Raw genomic sequence first — 17,911 nt, 5'->3', positions numbered from 1 at the left:
AGTTTTGCCTGTCTTGCGATTGTAAAGCCTGCGAGTTTTTCATTTCTCTTCCCATCCATTTGTTTTACAAGCTTTCGTAGTTGTTGGCTGGTCTTGATCGCCTTCAGCATTAACCGTGGTATTTTATTTTTTTTAAATGTCATGATGTGGATTTTTCTCTAAATAAGTTTCACAGCCCATGGAGATGTTGGGAGCTTTTATTTTCTTGCCGAAATGAAGAGATACCGACCCTTTCCCTTCCTCCACACGATTGCGGATTTATACAAAACCAAAAGCCACGAACAAATTAGTTGCCGCAATTCTTGATAGGATTGTTCCCTATGATTCCGAGTTCATACAGAATTGATAAGGTGGCAAAGGCTAAGTACATCAGAAGGGAAACGGCTCCCAGCTTCTTGTCTAATTTCCAGCCATTCAGATGAACAGCCAGAAAAATAAAAACGACGGAGCAAATGAGAGAAATGGCCGTATACGTCAATCCGCTGCTGTTCACTAGCACAGGGCCTGAAGGGTCAACAAAGGCGGTTTTTATAAACCAAGGTAATCCCAAGCACAACAAATCAAACACATTGGATCCGACAATGTTCGACATGGCCATATCTCCTTTCCCTGCAAAGATAGAACGTATGAAGTGTGTCAACCTTAAGAGGTTTGCTGTAGTGTTTCATTTGTTATTTATTAATCAATTTGAATTTGAATTTACTTTATTTGTATGCCGCCCTTTTCCCTGAAAGGGACTCAGGGCGGCTCACAATTCAAGGGAGGGGAAAAGCAAACAAAGTTACAAAATATAAAGACCACACACAGTTAAAAAACACAACAATCATACCATTCGAAGTGGGGCTGCAAGTCTTTAGCCCCAGGCCTGTCGGAACAGCCAGGTTTTAAGGGCTATGCGGAAGGCTTGGAGGGTGGTGAGGATACGAATCTCCACGGGGAGTTCGTTCCAGAGGGTTGGAGCAGCCACAGAGAAGGCCCTCCTCCGGGTAGTCGGCAGTCGACACTGGGCGGCTGATGGAATTCGGAGGAGGCCTAGTCTGTGGGATCTTATTGGTCTAGTGGAGGTAATTGGCAAATCTAGACGACCACCCAGCTCACAGAAAGTGACTATAGCAACTCAAGATTTTACGTTTAAAAGACACTTGCTATGTACATCTTGTCCACAGGACCGTCGTCTGTGGTCTTCACAAGTTTGAAAATGTCTTTAGATCCATGTTAAAGAGCCGAGGTGGCGCAATGGTTAGGGTGCAGTACTACAGGCCACTTCAGCTGACTTCTATCTGCAGTTCAGCGGTTCAAATCTCACCGGCTCAAGGTTGACTCAGCCTTCCATCCTTCCGAGGTGGGTGAAATGAGGACCCAGACTGTGGGGGGCGATATGCTGACTCTGTAAACCGCTTAGAGAGGGCTGAAAGCCCTATGAAGCGGTATATAAGTCTTATTGCTATTGCTGTAATGGCCCCTCTAGGCCCATCCAAAATAGAGTGAAATGAGTGTATTGTCTTTTAACGGGGACCACTCACTTCCCAAGTAGGACAAAAGGCAATGGTCTCGTCCCAGTAATTTATTAGGTAAAAGAATTGGAAGAACCTCTTGCCCTTTTGAATGTAGTCAGCTTATTAATTTAGCGAATGTAAGACATCAAAAACCGGAAAAGATGTCGCATTTCGTCACGTGGTTACCAACCTGGCCACGGTAGCTTAACAGATGCAAAGGGCTTACCTCTTTTAGCCACCAGAACACTGGCAATTGTGTCTGGAATGCTGGTTCCGGCTGCTAGTAGTGTAAGGCCCATTATCGTTTCAGGAATATGCAGGGTTTCCCCTGTAATCAAGACAAAAATCCAAAAGCAAATATCTCATTTCCTCGAGAATGAATTGGGAAGCAATCATACGTAATATTTTAAGAGTATCGCATTTTAAAATCAAGATGACCCGACTCGAATACAGCAGCCTGGTAGCCAATGAACAAAGCTATAATTTTATTCTGAAAGCAGATAACCCCGTAGCTGCGGGAGTTGAACAGAGGAAGCTATTTAGCCGTGAAAAAAAATTGGGTCTACTGAATACTACGAAAAGCTACATAACCTTTCCTTCAAATACCAGAGAATGCTATTCTTGACAACCCTTCTTTGGAATAGCTACAACCAGCCTAATCCCTTCAGTTACTTTGGCATATTTATCACATGAGCTGTTTGAAGTCATATGAGGCACCAGCCTCTCGATAATCTACTCTTGGGGGGGGGGGGGAATGCTTGCATTCTCATAGGAGGAGGCGTCTGGAGCCTGCTAATAATCCTTGCTTTTTCAAAACTAAATTCAGATGAAAAGCAAGGGAGACATTTGATGTGTAGAACAGTGTTTCTCAACCTTGGCAACTTGAAGATGTCCGGACTTCAACTCCCAGAATTCCCCAGCCAGCGAATGCTGGCTGGGGAATTCTGGGAGTTGAAGTCCGGACATCTTCAAGTTGCCAAGGTTGAGAAACACTGGTGTAGAAAGTGGTGAAATGCAACCTTTCCTGCTATAAAATATATTTTCAAAAGTTTTTACTTTAAAATAAAGAGAGGCAACAGCGGCCGACTTTTTAAAGGCAAAACTAGATTTCGAATTTATTTCACTCTTAATCAGTCTGAGGGTTCTAGGTTTTTTCCCCCCTTTTACATCATCCTTGTATTATAATGGTTTTACCTTAAGCAGGTGTCCATCCCTGCGTTGTTTTGCATTAGCTGCTCGGGTAAAAACCTTTCAGAGTCTGGAGGGGTAGGTTACACCAAAGCCAGGAGCTACACATTTAAAATGGTCATACATTTTGGGCAGTGGTGGGATTCAATTTTTTTTTACTATTGGTTCTGTGGGCGTGGTGTGGCAGGAGAAGGATATTGTAAAATATCCATTTCCACCCCACTCCAGGGCAAGGATACTGCAAAATCCCCATTCCCTACCCATTCCGCTAGCCTGCTTTCTTCCAGCTCCGTTCTCCTGGGCAGGGCAACAAAAGATCAGCTGGGATGCTGATCAGCTGAGACTCGGGAGGCAGCAAATAGATGGGAGGCAGTGCCAGCCAGAGATAGTATTTGCCGGTTCTCCAAACTGCTCAAAATTTCTGCTACCAGTTCTCCAGAACTGGCTGAATGCCACCTCTGATTGTGGGACACGTAGATTGGCTTTGCACAACCCCCAAGTGATTTTTTTAAAAAATTCAAAACAAACACAACACATAAAATCTTCCTTCCTTACATTCTGTAGGAAGTGTATCAGTTGGTTACAAAAGGTTTTCGTGCATCTCTTCCACGGTCATCAAACATAATTCATATTAACTCAAGTATTTTAACTCAAATATTTATACATGTTACCCTTGTACCTCCATTTATATTTCACTATAATTATTTAAACGTCCTTCATCATAAAATATATCGAAATTTAATACATAACCACATACTGGCATTTCATTTAATATTTCTAAAATCCTCCAATAACACTGAATCCTTATGTCCTGTTCTAGCTAAACATCCATAATATTTAATAACAGACTTTTCTAATCCTCCTTTCCAAATCGCTGGTAGCAATTCTCATCTAGTTTCCTTATATTATACTCATGATTTTTAAGAACCATACCCTTGACTGTTGAGGACACATACACAGCCCTCAGTTATCGTGTGGTATTAATTCTTACACTCTAATCTGCAGTCTTACATGTGATCTCTGCAGTAGTATCCCCTGAAATCAAGTTTTGCATTTTGAGATGCCGCTTAACATGTTGGATGAAGCAGGCAGGCTGATAAAACTAGCCCATTGTAAACCTACCCACTATAGTCACCATCCACACGAGAATGTACGTAAAAGCAGAAATCCACACTGCCGACATGAAAAAGGAAAGCATGAACCACTTTTTCCAAAAAGGTTTTCTGCAGTCCGGAATCGTCAGATATAGTACAGTGATGATGGGGAGGGCGAGCACCCAGAGAATTAGCTTCAGATCTGCTTCAGGTATGGTGAACACGCTTGGGTCTGTCCGATGAAGAGAATTAAAAAAAAATTGAGATCCTGAGGCTTAAAAAATATTCAGTTTTCCTGATAATGTAGTTATTTTATTTCTTTACAAAGCTGTCTTTGTTATAATTGCCTAGGGCTTTATTCCATTAAATTTTTCTCTAGATGTAAAAATCTGAATATTGGAAGCTTCTGCCAACTAAAGCAAGTAAAAAATGCAAGTAGAAAAATAGGGACCACCTTTGGTGGGAAGATAACAGCGTTGTGTCCACCTTTGGCATTTAGTCATGCCGGCCACATTATCATGGAGGCGTCTCTGGACAGCGCTGGCTCTTCAACTTTGAAACTGAGATGAACACCACCCCCTAGAGTCGGGAACGACTGGCTCATATGTGCGAGGGGAACCTTTACCTTTTATCTTAGAAATAAAATAATAAAATGCAAAAATTAGGTATTTGTCCTTGGTTTGCCCCACAGATATCTCAGGAGCCAATGTATTGACCTGGGGAGTTGTATACTTAATCACAACCTTTTTACAAATTAGTCATGACATAGTTTTAACATATCAAATGTTTAGATACCTTTGTATCTAAAGCTTTCAGCATTTGAAAAATATGAAGAATTTAAAAAAAGATACTACAGGCCACTTCAGCTGACTGCTAGTTCGGCGGTTCAAATCTCACCCGCTCAAGGTTGACTCAGCCTTCCATCCTTCCGAGGTGGGTAAAATGAGGACCCAGATTGTGGGGGCGATATGCTGACTCTGTAAACCGCTTAGAGAGGGCTGAAAGCCCTATGAAGCGGTATATAAGTCTAACTGCTATTGCTATTGCTACATCCCTTATAATTTGAGGGTTAGGATTCCAAAAAATACATCTTAGCAGATCTTGCAACTGTTTTTAAAGAGGCTATGGGGGGGAAAAAAATACCTTCAGAAATGTTATCAAGTCCGTGTAAACTTGCTGAAAGTTGAGTGTAATCAGACTCATGAAAAATGTCATCGTCCGGCCTCGATTGTCGTCGAACAAGAGGTTGAGTCTCGTCCCTCCATCCCGACAATGGCTGGTCTTCGGCATCTTCCGTGATCACCAAGAAGCAGGTGCAGCATGGACTAAACTTGCTCATGAAATATTGGTTGATTTTAATGTCAAAGCAGAGTACTAAAATATAGATTCCGTATATTAACAGGAGTGAAGCACATTCATACCTAAGACAAAGTAAAAACTTAGCGTCAACGTGGGCTTAACAGGTTGTGTGAAACCACCCACTTTGGTTTGATGTGGTAGACATAACCTAGCCAGTCGCAGCTGGTCCATTCACCAGCTGTGACAAGACTGTTGCATGAAGCAAATCAATGTATCTTGCAAAATAGAGTAGAGTGGAGTAGAGTGGAGTGGAATGGAATAGAATGGAATATAATTCTTTATTGGTCAAGTGTGATTAGACACACAAGGAATTTCTTTCTGGTGTGTAAACTCTCAAATGTTCATACAACTATAACAACAAAGTTATAGTAATAAGATAAAGAGATGTAATAGGGAAGATGAGAATAACGATGGTAATACTGCCCTTTTAGATATTTTGACAGCGTTGTGGGAATTAGTTGTTTAGCAGAGTGATGGCATTCGGGGAAAAAACTGTCCTTGCATTTCCCATTGCTCTAGCAATTGTTCTTGAATTCAGTACATGAGTATTTTCCAACTGTCCCTACAGATTGTAGGGACTCAGCCTTCCATCCTTCCGAGGTGGGTAAAATGAGGACCCGGATTGTTGGGGGCAATATGCTGACTCTGTAAACCGCTTAGAGAGGGCTGAAAGCCCTATGAAGTGGTATATAAGTCTAACTGCTATTGCTATGTACAGTTCAGGGGTGGATTTCAATCAGTTCGCGGCAGTCCCCGCGAACCGGTTGGTTGGCGAACCCGGAAGTAAGTAACTTCCGGGAACGGCGAAGGGCCCGCCCGCCCACGCTCCTTACCCGGTTTTGACGAGTTCTGCGCTTCCACGCATGCGCAGGATGCATACAGCGCCTGCGCTATCCTCCAGGAGCAGCTGGAGCATCGCACAGGCGCTAGTACGCATGCGTGCACTGCGCACGTGCACGAGGACGCCGCCGGCCCCGTTCCAACCGAACCGGTTGGGACGGGGCGAGAAACCCACCCCTGGTACAGTTTGAACATGGGACTTTTTCATAGCAATACACATTATATGCCTAGCTCCAACTGCAGACTACGCTTGGGATACGGGTGACCAGAATAAGTCAAAGGTCTGCTAGGCTCTATCAGATGCCGCGTCAAAACGGGCAGATTTCACTTGAGCATTTGCTCTGCATTTTCACTACATCTCCAAACACCCACCAGCATGAACCCCAAATGCAAGAGATAACACAGGCTGCATCTGTGGTTGGAGAATAATTCTGTGTGGCAATGAATTCATCTCACATAAAAACCATTCATGAGGATTCAGGCCCTCAACTGCAGAGGCCTGGCATGAAAAAAAATCCGTATCTTCTCTTGCTAAAATATCTGAATAAAGAGCTGGCAACCTCTCTGTGTAGCATTGTGACTCGTGCCTGCTTTGGGAGATGGTTGTCCACATGATCTGGAGCTCATATTCACCCCACCTGCTGGATTGCTAGTTCAGAGAGCAAAGAATTCCAGCAGTTTGTCTCTTAACGAACATAGGCGGCTAAATAATGCTTGGACAGCATTTCCTTGCGGAAATCAATTACCGTTAATTATTAAATGTATATGATGCCCAAGTCACGATAACAATTCAGAACCGCCTCTCCCCAAATATTTAGAGCAGTGTTTCTCAACCTTGGCAACTTGAAGATGTCCGGACTTCAACTCCCAGAATTCCCCAGCCAGCGAATGCTGGCTGGGGAATTCTGGGAGTTGAAGTCCGGACATCTTCAAGTTGCCAAGGTTGAGAAACACTGATTTAGAGTGTGCCTTTTAAGTGTAAGCAACCATTCAATCCACTTATTAAACCAGCCACCCATGCCCCTTAGTCTGGAAAAGCAAAATGCTGGCTGGGGAATTCTGGGAGTTGAATGCTGGCTGGGGAATTCTGGGAGTTGAAGTCCGGACATCTTCAAGTTGCCAAGGTTGAGAAACACTGATTTAGAGTGTGCCTTTTCAGTGTAAGCAACCATTCAATCCACTTATTAAACCAGCCACCCATGCCCCTTAGTCTGGAAAAGCAAAATGCTGGCTGGGGAATTCTGGGAGTTGAATGCTGGCTGGGGAATTCTGGGAGTTGAAGTCCGGACATCTTCAAGTTGCCAAGGTTGAGAAACACTGATTTAGAGTGTGCCTTTTAAGTGTAAGCAACCATTTAATCCACTTATTAAACCAGCCAACCATGCCCCTTAGTGTGGAAAAGCAAAATAAATAAATAAAAACGTGATGCCTAAAAGTTCTCCAATGAACAGCCGGTTCTTTCTGGGCTGTTTCATCTGAATATAATAAGAGAGAGCAGTATTTTCAGGGAACACTTACCAATAAACTTGGTTGTCTACAATCATGGCAAGAACGGCCCCAGCGCTAATAATATAAGCCAAGCAATCTCTGAACAATGGCCAGCAAGACAGGCGTGAAGCCTAGAGAATAGAATTCAGACAATACAACAATTGGATTAAGGGAGCTTTTTTCAAGTCTTCGTAACAAATGGGTCCTTCGAGAACATAAGAAATTCCCTGTTGGATTGGATCTTGATCAGGGGTGGGTTCCTGCCAGTTCTAACCTCTTCTATAGAAGAGGTTTCACAAATCTATCATGCCGTTTAGAACCGGTTCCAGCTCCCTCCCCTCCCCCCCCGTCCGCACCACACTTGGCCCGCCCGCCGCTCACTGATTGGCTGGCTCACCAATCGCCCCGCCCGCCTCTAAGAGTCCTATCTAAACCTTAAACTCTTAAAGCTGTCAAGTTTGAACATCCCTGGGGATTTTTTTTCTAAAGGGTTAGGGGTGCAAGGGTCTTGTAACTTGACAGCTTTAAGACATGCACACTTCAATGCCAGAGTTCCTGAGCCAACATGACTGGAGGAGGAATTCTGGGAGTTGAAGTCCACAAGTCTTAAAGCTGTCAAGTTTGAACACCCCTGGGTTTTTTTTTCCTAAAGGGTTAAGGGTGCAAGAGTCTTGTAACTTGACAGCTTTAAGACTTGCGTGCTTCAAATGCCAGAGTTTCTGAGCCAACATTTTGGTTGCTAAGTAAGAGCGTTGTTAAATGAGTTTCACCACATTTTACAAGTTGGCCATGCCCACCCAGTCACATGACTGCCAAGCCACTCCCACTCAATCCCATGGCTGGCAAGTCACTCCCACAAAGCAGACCACACCTACAGAAGAGGTTCTAAAATATTTTGAAACCCACCACTGATCTTGATCCATCCAGTCCAACTGTGCATTCCTCCAGGAACCAAGTAAGTACTGATGGAAGCCCACCATCTCCCAGCAGATGGCCTTCAGAGGCAATCCCACCAGTGTGAAGATCAGTGGCGAATTCCTACTGGTTTGGCCAAACCAGTAGTAGCTTGGTGGGGTGGATCTCTGGAACTCAGGCCTACCACGCCCCTGAACCAGTTCTCCCGGTGGCACCGTAGACGCCGCCATCTTGTTTTTGGCTTCTGCGCATGTGCAGAGCAATTTTAGTTGTACTACGCCTGTGCGTGCAGTGCGCATCAAGCATGTGTGTGTGCAATATGGCATGTCCCTGAGCGAACTGGCAGTAGCAGCCACCGGAACCCACCACTGGTGAAGACTAATAGCCACTGATCTTCATGATTACCATCAGCCATACTTTGGTTGACGTGTTTCAAATTCCATCTGAGAATGTCCTAACCATGTCAACACACCCAGTAAACAATCATTCATTCTTCTTAACTTAAGATATTTCCATCTACAATATGGAAATTATTGGATACAACTTATTGTAGGATGTATGTTCCTCTATATCAACTTTCTAGAAGTACCAAGACCTTGATAACATCCTACCTGGGAAGTACCATCAATTGGCCCCCAAATTAATTTCCCTTTGCAGTTACGTAACTCGATGGCAGAAAATACGACTTCAGCAACAGAGTGGCCAATGCCTGGAATTCTCTACCCGACTCCATTGTTGCATCCTCAAACCCCCATAACTTTAACCTTAAACTGTCTTCTGTGGACCTCACCCCATTCCTAAGAGGACCTTAAAGAGGGCGTGCATAAGTGCACCAGCGTTCCTTCCGTCCCTGTCCTCCAGTCCCCATCTATTTGTATTCATTTCTTTCGTTCAAATCCATATCTATATTTATACCTGCTATCTTGTACATGTTTGACAAACCGATACATAGAAATGCAAGGGGAAGGCGGAATCATGAAAGAGCGCACTCACCGTGCCAGCCAAGAGCCCACAGGCTGCACAGATGCCGAGAAGATTGTAGATGGCAGAGCCAAGGATGGTGCTGACTCCGATATCTCCCTTTGTGACAAAAACACCTAAAAAGAGAGCGTTGGTTGATAGGACTGACGGTTGCTGTGGCAAAGATGGTCCTCGTTGAGATCCGGACCCTTACTACCCTTCCGGCCTTCCGCAAAGCAGTTAAGACCTGGCTGTTCCGGCAGGCCTGGGGCTGTTGAACTATGCAGCCCCATTCGAGGTTACGGCTGTTGTAGAATTTTAAATTGCTGTTTTTTATTTTATTTTATTTTGTATCTTCTCCCTTTTTATTGTTAGCCGTCCTGAGTCTCTCGGGAATAGGGCGGCATACAAACTTAATCAAATCAAATCCATCAAAACCGTGTGCTGGTTAAAGGGTGGCTTACCAAGAAAGGCGGTGACTAGTTCAGGAGCAGAACTGCCAGCTGCCATGAAGGTTGCTCCTGCCACGTCTTGAGAAAGGCCAAGAGCTACAGGGAGGAGAATCGGGGGACAAGGGAAAAGAGGCATGCAGTCATCAGGGAGGGGTGAAAATCGAGGAAGAACATTTTCATTTCTGTATTGATTTTTCTTACTTCTACATATATCCCTTCGATATAGAAGAGGTAGGTTGCTCCCGGTTTGGCCCGGATCGGTCGAACCGTTAGTGGCAGCGGCGGGAGGCTCCGCCCACCCACCCAGATGCAAGCACACATGCATGAGTGGACTGGTAGCACCGGGATTTGAAACCCACCTATGATATATGTGTGTGTGTGTGTGTGTGTGTGTGTGTATGCGCGCACGTGTGTATGTATATATGTATGTATGTATGTATTGGTATTGTGTCACAACCCCTGGTATGCCCAAATATGGGAGGAAGCATACTGCTTCCTTTCTCTGTCTATTGGCTCATCATAAGAGACCATCACGGCAGAAAGTCATTATTTTTACTGTTGCCTTTGTTATGCAACACGTATGTATGTATGTATGTATGTATGTATGTATGTATGTATGTATGTGTGTGTGTGTGTGTGTATATATATATGTATGTATGTATGTATGTATGTATGTATGTATGTATGTATGTATGTATGTATATATATATATATATATATATATATATATATATATATATATATATATATATATATATATATATATATATATATATATATTAGATAGATAGATGATAGATATATAGAGATAGATAGACAGACAGAGATAGATAGATAGATAGATAGATAGATAGATAGATAGATAGATAGATTGATTGATTATAGATAATGGATGGATGGGTAGAGATAGATAGATAGATTGATAGATGGATAGATGATGGATGGATGAATAGATACAGAGAGATGATGGATAGATAGATGATGGATGAATAGATAGAGATAGAGATGATGAATAGATAGATGGATAGATGATGGATGGATGAATAGATAGATAGATAGATAGGTAGATGATGGATGGATGGATGGATAGATAGATTGATGATAGAGATAGATGGTAGGTAGGTAGGTAGGTAGGTAGGTAGGTAGGTAGGTAGGTAGGTAGATAGATAGATAGATAGATAGATAGATAGATAGATAGATAGATAGATGGAAATGATGGATAGATATAGATGATGGATAGATGATGGATGATGGATGGATGAATAGATAGATAGAGATGATAGATAGATACATAGATGATGGATGGATGGATGGATAGATAGATAGGTAGATGATGGATAGATCAACCTATCGTTCATTGGAGAAAGGGAAAATTGTAGTCAATGACTGGTTGAAAAACCACAAGAATACACCCAGTCGTGTAAAGGGAGTATGAAGGGAAATGGGCAGGGATATTTGTGAAGAATGTGTGCTTGTGTGGGTGTGCGCGCACACGCGTGCCAAAAAAGCAGAGATAGTAATGTGAAGTCAAATCACTTCAGGTTTGGTTTAATGTATGGTATGAATTCACTCCCTGTGATCTGCCAACTCATGATGTTACACAGATCTAGCTCACTCTTCAATAGGTTGTGTTTAACCATTTTTGAGTAAACCAGGTTTCCTCATCCACGGCTGGCCAGTTCTCTCTCCTAGCCAGAAATACCTTAGAAACTCATTGGTTAACAAAGAAAAGCAGACTGGAATTTTAATTCTTAGCGTCAACCACATTTTAGCTTAGCACGTTGCGAGAGCCCACACCATGAGTTCAACATATCGGTCATTGTACATACGAACATGGTCAGATGAGGGAGAACTCAGTTAATCATAGTTAACCATGTTTTTAAATATTGATTTATTCAGTTTTTAAAAGCGTGGCAAACTGCCCACCGTTGTGCATTTATTTGAAGTGAAGGACCATATAAATTGAAACAATGAACAAAAGGAGTTAGTCACGGCTCGGCCGGCCCATTATGTGGAGGCTGCCAATATTCTTAGAAATTTGGCTTGGTCCAGAACACATTTCATAGCTGCTTCCCCAAATCCTTTTTATCTGCCGAGGAGATGAATATGCTCTCGGCGCGCTGACTCTACAAACGAGGCCATTTGTTCACTACTGATCAAGCCCAAGAGATAATCCTTGAATTCTTTGGCAGCCATAATGCTCTTGGCGGTGGATTCTTTCCCCTACAATAAGCCACAAAATGCTGCGTAACTTTTCCTAAACGGCAGTTGCCTTGTTGCACAGAATTGTCCAGAACGGCAATTCGGTTTTGGGAAAGGGATAAGATAGCCCACGGCAGACTTACTATGACTGATCATCTCCAACGCTGGGAGGAAGTAGTCATCGCAGACAATGGCCACTGCCAGGAACATGTAAAAAATGATGATAAAATAGATCACGATGCCACCTTCTACTCGTTCCTGCGGTGTGAAAAATCCATCGGGGAATTCCGACGATGGGGAGAGAACACACCGGCTCTTGTTTTCTGTAAAACAAGTTAAAGGTAAAGGTAAAGGTTCCCTTCGCACATATATGCTACTCGTTCCTGACTCTAGGAGGCAGTGCTCATCTCCGTTTCAAATCCGAAGAGCCAGCGCTGTCCGAAGATGTCTCTGTGGTCATTTGGACAGCATGACTCAATGCCGAAGGGGCACGGATCGCTGTTAACTTCCCACCAAAGGTGGTTCCTATTTTTCTACTTCCATTTTTTACGTGCTTTCGAACTGCTAGGTTGGCAGAAGCTGGGACAAGTAACGGGAGCTCACTCTGTTACGAGGCGCTAGGGATTCGAACTGCCGAACTGCCGACCTTTCTGATTGAGCTCAAGTAAACAAGTAAAGCAAGTTAGGAAATCCTAATTTCATGAAAAAACACATCTCGGCTGCCTTAGTAGATTCACTTGGAAGAACCAGAGGACAAGGCGGAAGTGACAAGGATGGTCTCCCTCTTTTTTGGGAGAAACAGCTTTAAAAAGACTTTGCTTTAAAAAAAAATGAGCACGGCTCTCCCCAAATGTATTTATCCTTACTGAAGTACTCTTATCTAATTTCAAATTAAGTTTCTCGGTTCTATCATATCACAAGACTTAAAATGGATACCTAACATCAAAAACATCCTCAAAAAAGCACAACAAAGAATGTTCTTTCTGCGCCAACTCAGAAAGCTCAAACTGTCCAAAGAGCTGCTGATTCTGTTCTACAGAGCAATTATTGAGTCTGTCATCTGCCCCTCCATAACTGTCTGGTTTGGCTCTGCAATCCAACAAGACAGACACAGACTTCAACGGATAATCAGAACTGCAGAAGAAAGAATTGCTACCAGCCTGCCTTCCATTGAGGACCTGCACACTGCACGAATCAAAAAGAGGGCTGTGAAAATATCTACAGACCCCTCGCATCCCGGACATAAATTGTTTCAACTTCTACCCTCAAAATGATGCTATAGAGCATTGCACGCCAGAACAATTAGACACAAGGACAGTTTCCCCCCGAATGCCATCACTCTGCTTAATAACTAATTCCCACAACACTGTCATATTGCCTACTAAGACTGTATCACTATTATTCTTCTCTTCCTTCCTAGTACCTATCTCTTCCCACTTATGACTATAACCATTTTGCTTGTATCTTTAACATTTATATTGTTTTATTTGTTTCCTAGTATAATTTGGTTGCTTATTCGTAACCTATGACTATCACTAAGTGTTGTATCTTATGATTCTTGATGAATGTATTCTATTTCATCTGGCGTGTTTTAATGCCAGAGTTTCTGAGCCAACATGACTGGAGGAGGAATTCTGGGAGTTGAAGTCCACAAGTCTTAAAGCTGTCAAGTTTGAACACTCCTGGAGTTATTTTTCCCTAAAGGGTTAGGGGTGTAAGGGTCTTGTAACTTGACAGTTTTTAGACTTGCGTGCTTCAATGCCAGAGTTTCTGAGCCAACATTTTGGTTGCTAAGCAAAAGTGTTGTTAAATGAGTTTCACCACATTTTACAAGTTGGCCACAACCACCCAGTCACATGACTGCCAAGCCATTCCCACTCGGTCACATGGATGACAAGCCACTCCCACCCGGTCACATGGCAGGCAAGCCACTCCCACAAAGCAGGCCACACCTACAGAAGAGGTTCTAAAAAAATTTGAAACCCACCACTGGACTGCACACACCCTCCAAAGCACACTCGGGAATGCAAACTCTGAAAGTCACAACCCTGAGACCTTCTTCTTTTTGTGCCCTATCTGTCACCGGATATTAGCCATCATGTCGGCGATCCTATTTTTATCAACAACGAAAAAGTGCTTCTGAGTTTTGACCAAACCAGTCCCTTAGATTTTGAAACCAGGATGTTGTTCTTCTGTCTGGACCTCATTCTGCCTTCAATCTTTCCTTGGAGGATTAACTGAAGTATGTGTATTATTTTTCCGGGTTTCGCATCACATGTCCAAAATATTCTAACTTTTGCTGTTTTTTTTTTAATGGTTTTGACGATTGCAGAAAATACGACTTGCAACAGAGTGGTCAATGCCTGGAATGCTGTACCTGACTCTGTGGTTTCTTCCCCAAACCCCCAAAACTTTAACCTTAGACTGTTTACTGTCGACTTCACCCCATTCCTAAGAGGTCTGTAAGGGGGCGTGCATAAGCGCACCAATGTGCCTACCTCCCCTGTCCTAATGTTCCCTTTTATTCGTACCCATTTCATGTATTCAAAATCATGTTTATACTTATATATGTTATCTAACACATGCTTGATGAAATAAATAACTAAATAACTGAATAACCGAATATCTAAATAACTGAATAATTAAATAACTGAATAACTAAATAATAACTAAATAACTGGATAAAAATATGGTGGGTTATGCAAAATATTTTTAAAAGAAGGATAAAGTTTATTCCTCAGTTATTTTTATTAGGTATATGTACTGATTTTACAGTGGTAGAGACTAACTTGATTCTGCACCTAATAATGGCAGCAAGACTGTTGGTGGCGCAATATTGGAAGAAGGAAGACTTGCCTACAATCCAAGAATGGACATTGAAAGTCACAAACTTAGCCGAGATGGCTAAAATATCGGCATATCTTAAAGATCACTCAAATGAGAGATATAAACGAGACTGGAAAATATGGATTGACTATATACAAAATAAATACGGGACCAAGAAATTCCAGTTAGCCTATGCTTAAGATCAGAAATGATTTAAATTGTTTAAACTTAGTTCAGTAAGAAGAAGCTAAGGTCAATGTAGAATGTCATTAATTTCTTTATTTCTTTTTTCTCAATAGATTTTAGACTGTGTTAGTTAAAAATCCATAGTGGGTACGGGTTCTGGGAAGTTGGGGGGGGGGAGGAGGAGGGAGGGAGGGGCATACAAAAAAAATTGTACTTCAATGTTTTAATGATTGACAAATGATGAAATATTTGTGTTTTTTAAAAGAAATAAAACCTTTTTTCTGAAGGTAAAAAAAAAATACATTAAAAAAAACAACTAAATAACTAAAATTTCTTTTGGCTTTCCCAGGTGGCTTATCACCTCCTCTTTCCCGATTTTGTCAACCAAATCCTGAGACCATCTTATCCTTATCAATGCTCCCGGTTGAGGGGATCCCTATGAATTGAGACTACAATGCCTGCCGTGTTATCACCTCCACCCTCCGAATTCATTTCGTGGGCCTGCAAGGACCTCTCCGAGAGCAGTTTGGCTACCCCGAGGACCACTGACTCCCAAGTAGAGGAGTCCAGAAGAGGAGGAGAACTCTCCCCACTTCCAAAGGACCTCGTTTCCCGGAGCAGTGGGGCGCAGGACGCGGAGGGGCAGCTGCCGAAGGAACTCGCCCGGCCTTACCTGGATCCTCGCGGAGGTGCTGAGCGCTCGACCCCAGCAAAGGAAGCCCCCCTGCAAAGCCTCCGGTCCCCCAAAGCAAACCCAGACTCAGGGCGACCACGCAGGGCGCCCGGCGGCGGCTTTTGGGGTGACGCTGAGCTGGGTACATCTTGCAAGGCTGGAATCGCGCATTGGGCAGGGCAGGCAGGCAGGCGACCGGGCTCGGGGGTTGCGGGGGGCATCATGTGAGTCCGCTGGGAAAGCCTTGGGGGCTCGAGAGGGAGGGAGGGAGGCTTAAAGTCCTGGAAAGAAAGAAAAAAAAGACATTGGGAAGCGGCGCGAGATCAGCCGACCCGGGTTGGCAGCGGTGGGGGAATTTGGCGCAAGAGGGATTAAAAAAAAAACCCTGCAAACTTTCGGGTCCTTCAGAGCTCTTCGTCGGGGAAGAGAAAACATTGGGAGGCTAGAAGGGATTCAACTACGCCGCCGATGCCGTGTCCTTTTAGACAGAGACGGGGCTTAATTTAGCAATAGCAATAGCAGTTAGACTTATATACCGCTTCATAGGGCTTTCAGCCCTCTCTAAGCGGTTTACAGAGTCAGCATATCGCCCCCCACAACAATCCGGGTCCTCATTTTACCCACCTCGGAAGGATGGAAGGCTGAGTCAACCCTGAGCCGGTGAGATTTGAACCGCCGAACTGCAGCTAACAGTCAGCTGAAGTAGCCTGCAGTGCTGCATTTAACCACTGCGCCACCTCGGCTCTTTCATGTTGGAATTTCATGTTGGAATTCGAATTCGCGCCGTTGCCCGCCACTTGCATCCTCGTTGGCTTGGTTGTCACTCAAGGATTCTTTGAAGTCTTCAACTTTGGTGATCTTGCCGGGGTTGGAGCGCCTGTCTTAGCTGAAGGCAGGCTCGGAAGGGACTTTTGGCCCGAAGGGGCTGTAGAAGATTCCCAGCCGAGTTGAAAAATGAAGCTAAGAATAACAGAGTTGGAAGGGGTCTTGGAGGTCTTCTAGTCCAACCCCCTGCTTTATCCAACATCTTCTTAAAAACTTTCAGTGTTGGAGCATTCACAACTTCTGGAGGCAAGTTGTTCCACTGATTAATTATTCTGTCAGGAAACGTCTTCTTAGTGAGCCGAGGTAGCGCAGTGGTTAAATGCAGCACTGCAGGCCACTTCAGCTGACTGTAGTTCTGCAGTTCGGCTGTTCAAATCTCACCGGCTCAGGGTTGACTCAGCCTTCCATCCTTCCGAGGTGGGTAAAACGAGGACCCGGATTGTTGTTGGGGGCAATATGTTGACTCTGTAAACCGCTTAGAGAGGGCTGAAAGCCCTATGAAGCGGTATATAAGTCTAACTGCTATTGCTATATTGCTATTGCTATTAGTTCTAAGTTGCTTCTTTCCTTGATTAGTTTCCACCCATTACTTCTTGTCCTGCCTTCAGGTGCTTTGGAGAATAGTTTGACTCCCTCTACTTTGTGGCATCCCCTGAGATATTGGAAGACTGCTATCATGTCACCCGTAGTCCTTCTTTTCATTAAACTAGACATACCCAGTTCCAGCAACCTTTCATTGTATGTTTTAAACCTCCAATTCCCTAAATATCTTTGTTGCTCTTCTCTGCGCTCTTTCTAGAGTCTCCACATCTTTTCAACATCGTGGTGACCAAAACTGGATGCAGTATTCCAAGTGTGGCATTACCAAGGCCTTATAAAGTGGTATTAACCCTTCACGGGATCTTGATTCCATCCCTCTGTTTATGCAGCCTAGAACTGTGTTGGCTTTTTTGGCAGCTGCATCACATAAGATAATATTAGCAACTCAAGGTATAAACTGTAAACTCAGTGATGATTGGGATGGTTAGACCGGGAAGGCAGGAACGCCCAGGGGGCATGGTCAAAAAAAAGAGAAAGGAAAATTGTTTGGGATGGCCTCTACCTCCCCCAACTCTGCTTTGATGGGGAGAAAGGAGGTGGTAGGAGAAAGATTCTCATTTATTTATTAAACAAATCTATATAGTCACCCATGATTCCGGACAAAGAGTACAAAATGTAATTTGATTTGATTGATTTGATTTGATTTATATGCTGCCCTTTTCCCCAAGGGGGACTCAGGGCGGCTCACAATTCAAATCAGGGAGTGGGGTACAGACAGAAAATAAAAAGACGATACATAACAATACATAATTTAAAAACACACAACAGTCATACCATTCGAGACGGGGGCAACAGCTCTTTAGCCCC

The 17,911-nt window shown here is 43.5% G+C and overlaps 1 protein-coding gene across 1 annotated transcript; it reads right to left on the bottom strand.

Annotated features, from left to right (window-relative positions):
• Positions 1 to 11: 11 nt before the first annotated feature.
• SLC24A5 (solute carrier family 24 member 5) lies at positions 12 to 15,890 on the bottom strand (the record flags this gene model as incomplete). Its single annotated transcript, XM_087704200.1, has 9 exons — positions 12 to 609; positions 1,723 to 1,824; positions 3,807 to 4,010; positions 4,922 to 5,199; positions 7,496 to 7,596; positions 9,374 to 9,477; positions 9,805 to 9,888; positions 12,138 to 12,317; positions 15,680 to 15,890. Coding segments are annotated over 9 exons (1,587 nt in total), but the record flags the coding sequence as incomplete, so codon positions are not given.
• Between the last annotated feature and the right edge of the window lie 2,021 nt (positions 15,891 to 17,911).

This window comes from Thamnophis sirtalis, unplaced genomic scaffold, assembly GCF_051295495.1.
Source record: "Thamnophis sirtalis isolate CommonGarterSnake01/CBP01778 unplaced genomic scaffold, rThaSir2_p1.2 scaffold_2, whole genome shotgun sequence".
Classification (NCBI taxonomy): domain Eukaryota; kingdom Metazoa; phylum Chordata; class Lepidosauria; order Squamata; family Natricidae; genus Thamnophis; species Thamnophis sirtalis.
Note: the sequence above shows the minus strand (reverse complement) of the source record. Positions and strands in the feature narration are given on the sequence as shown.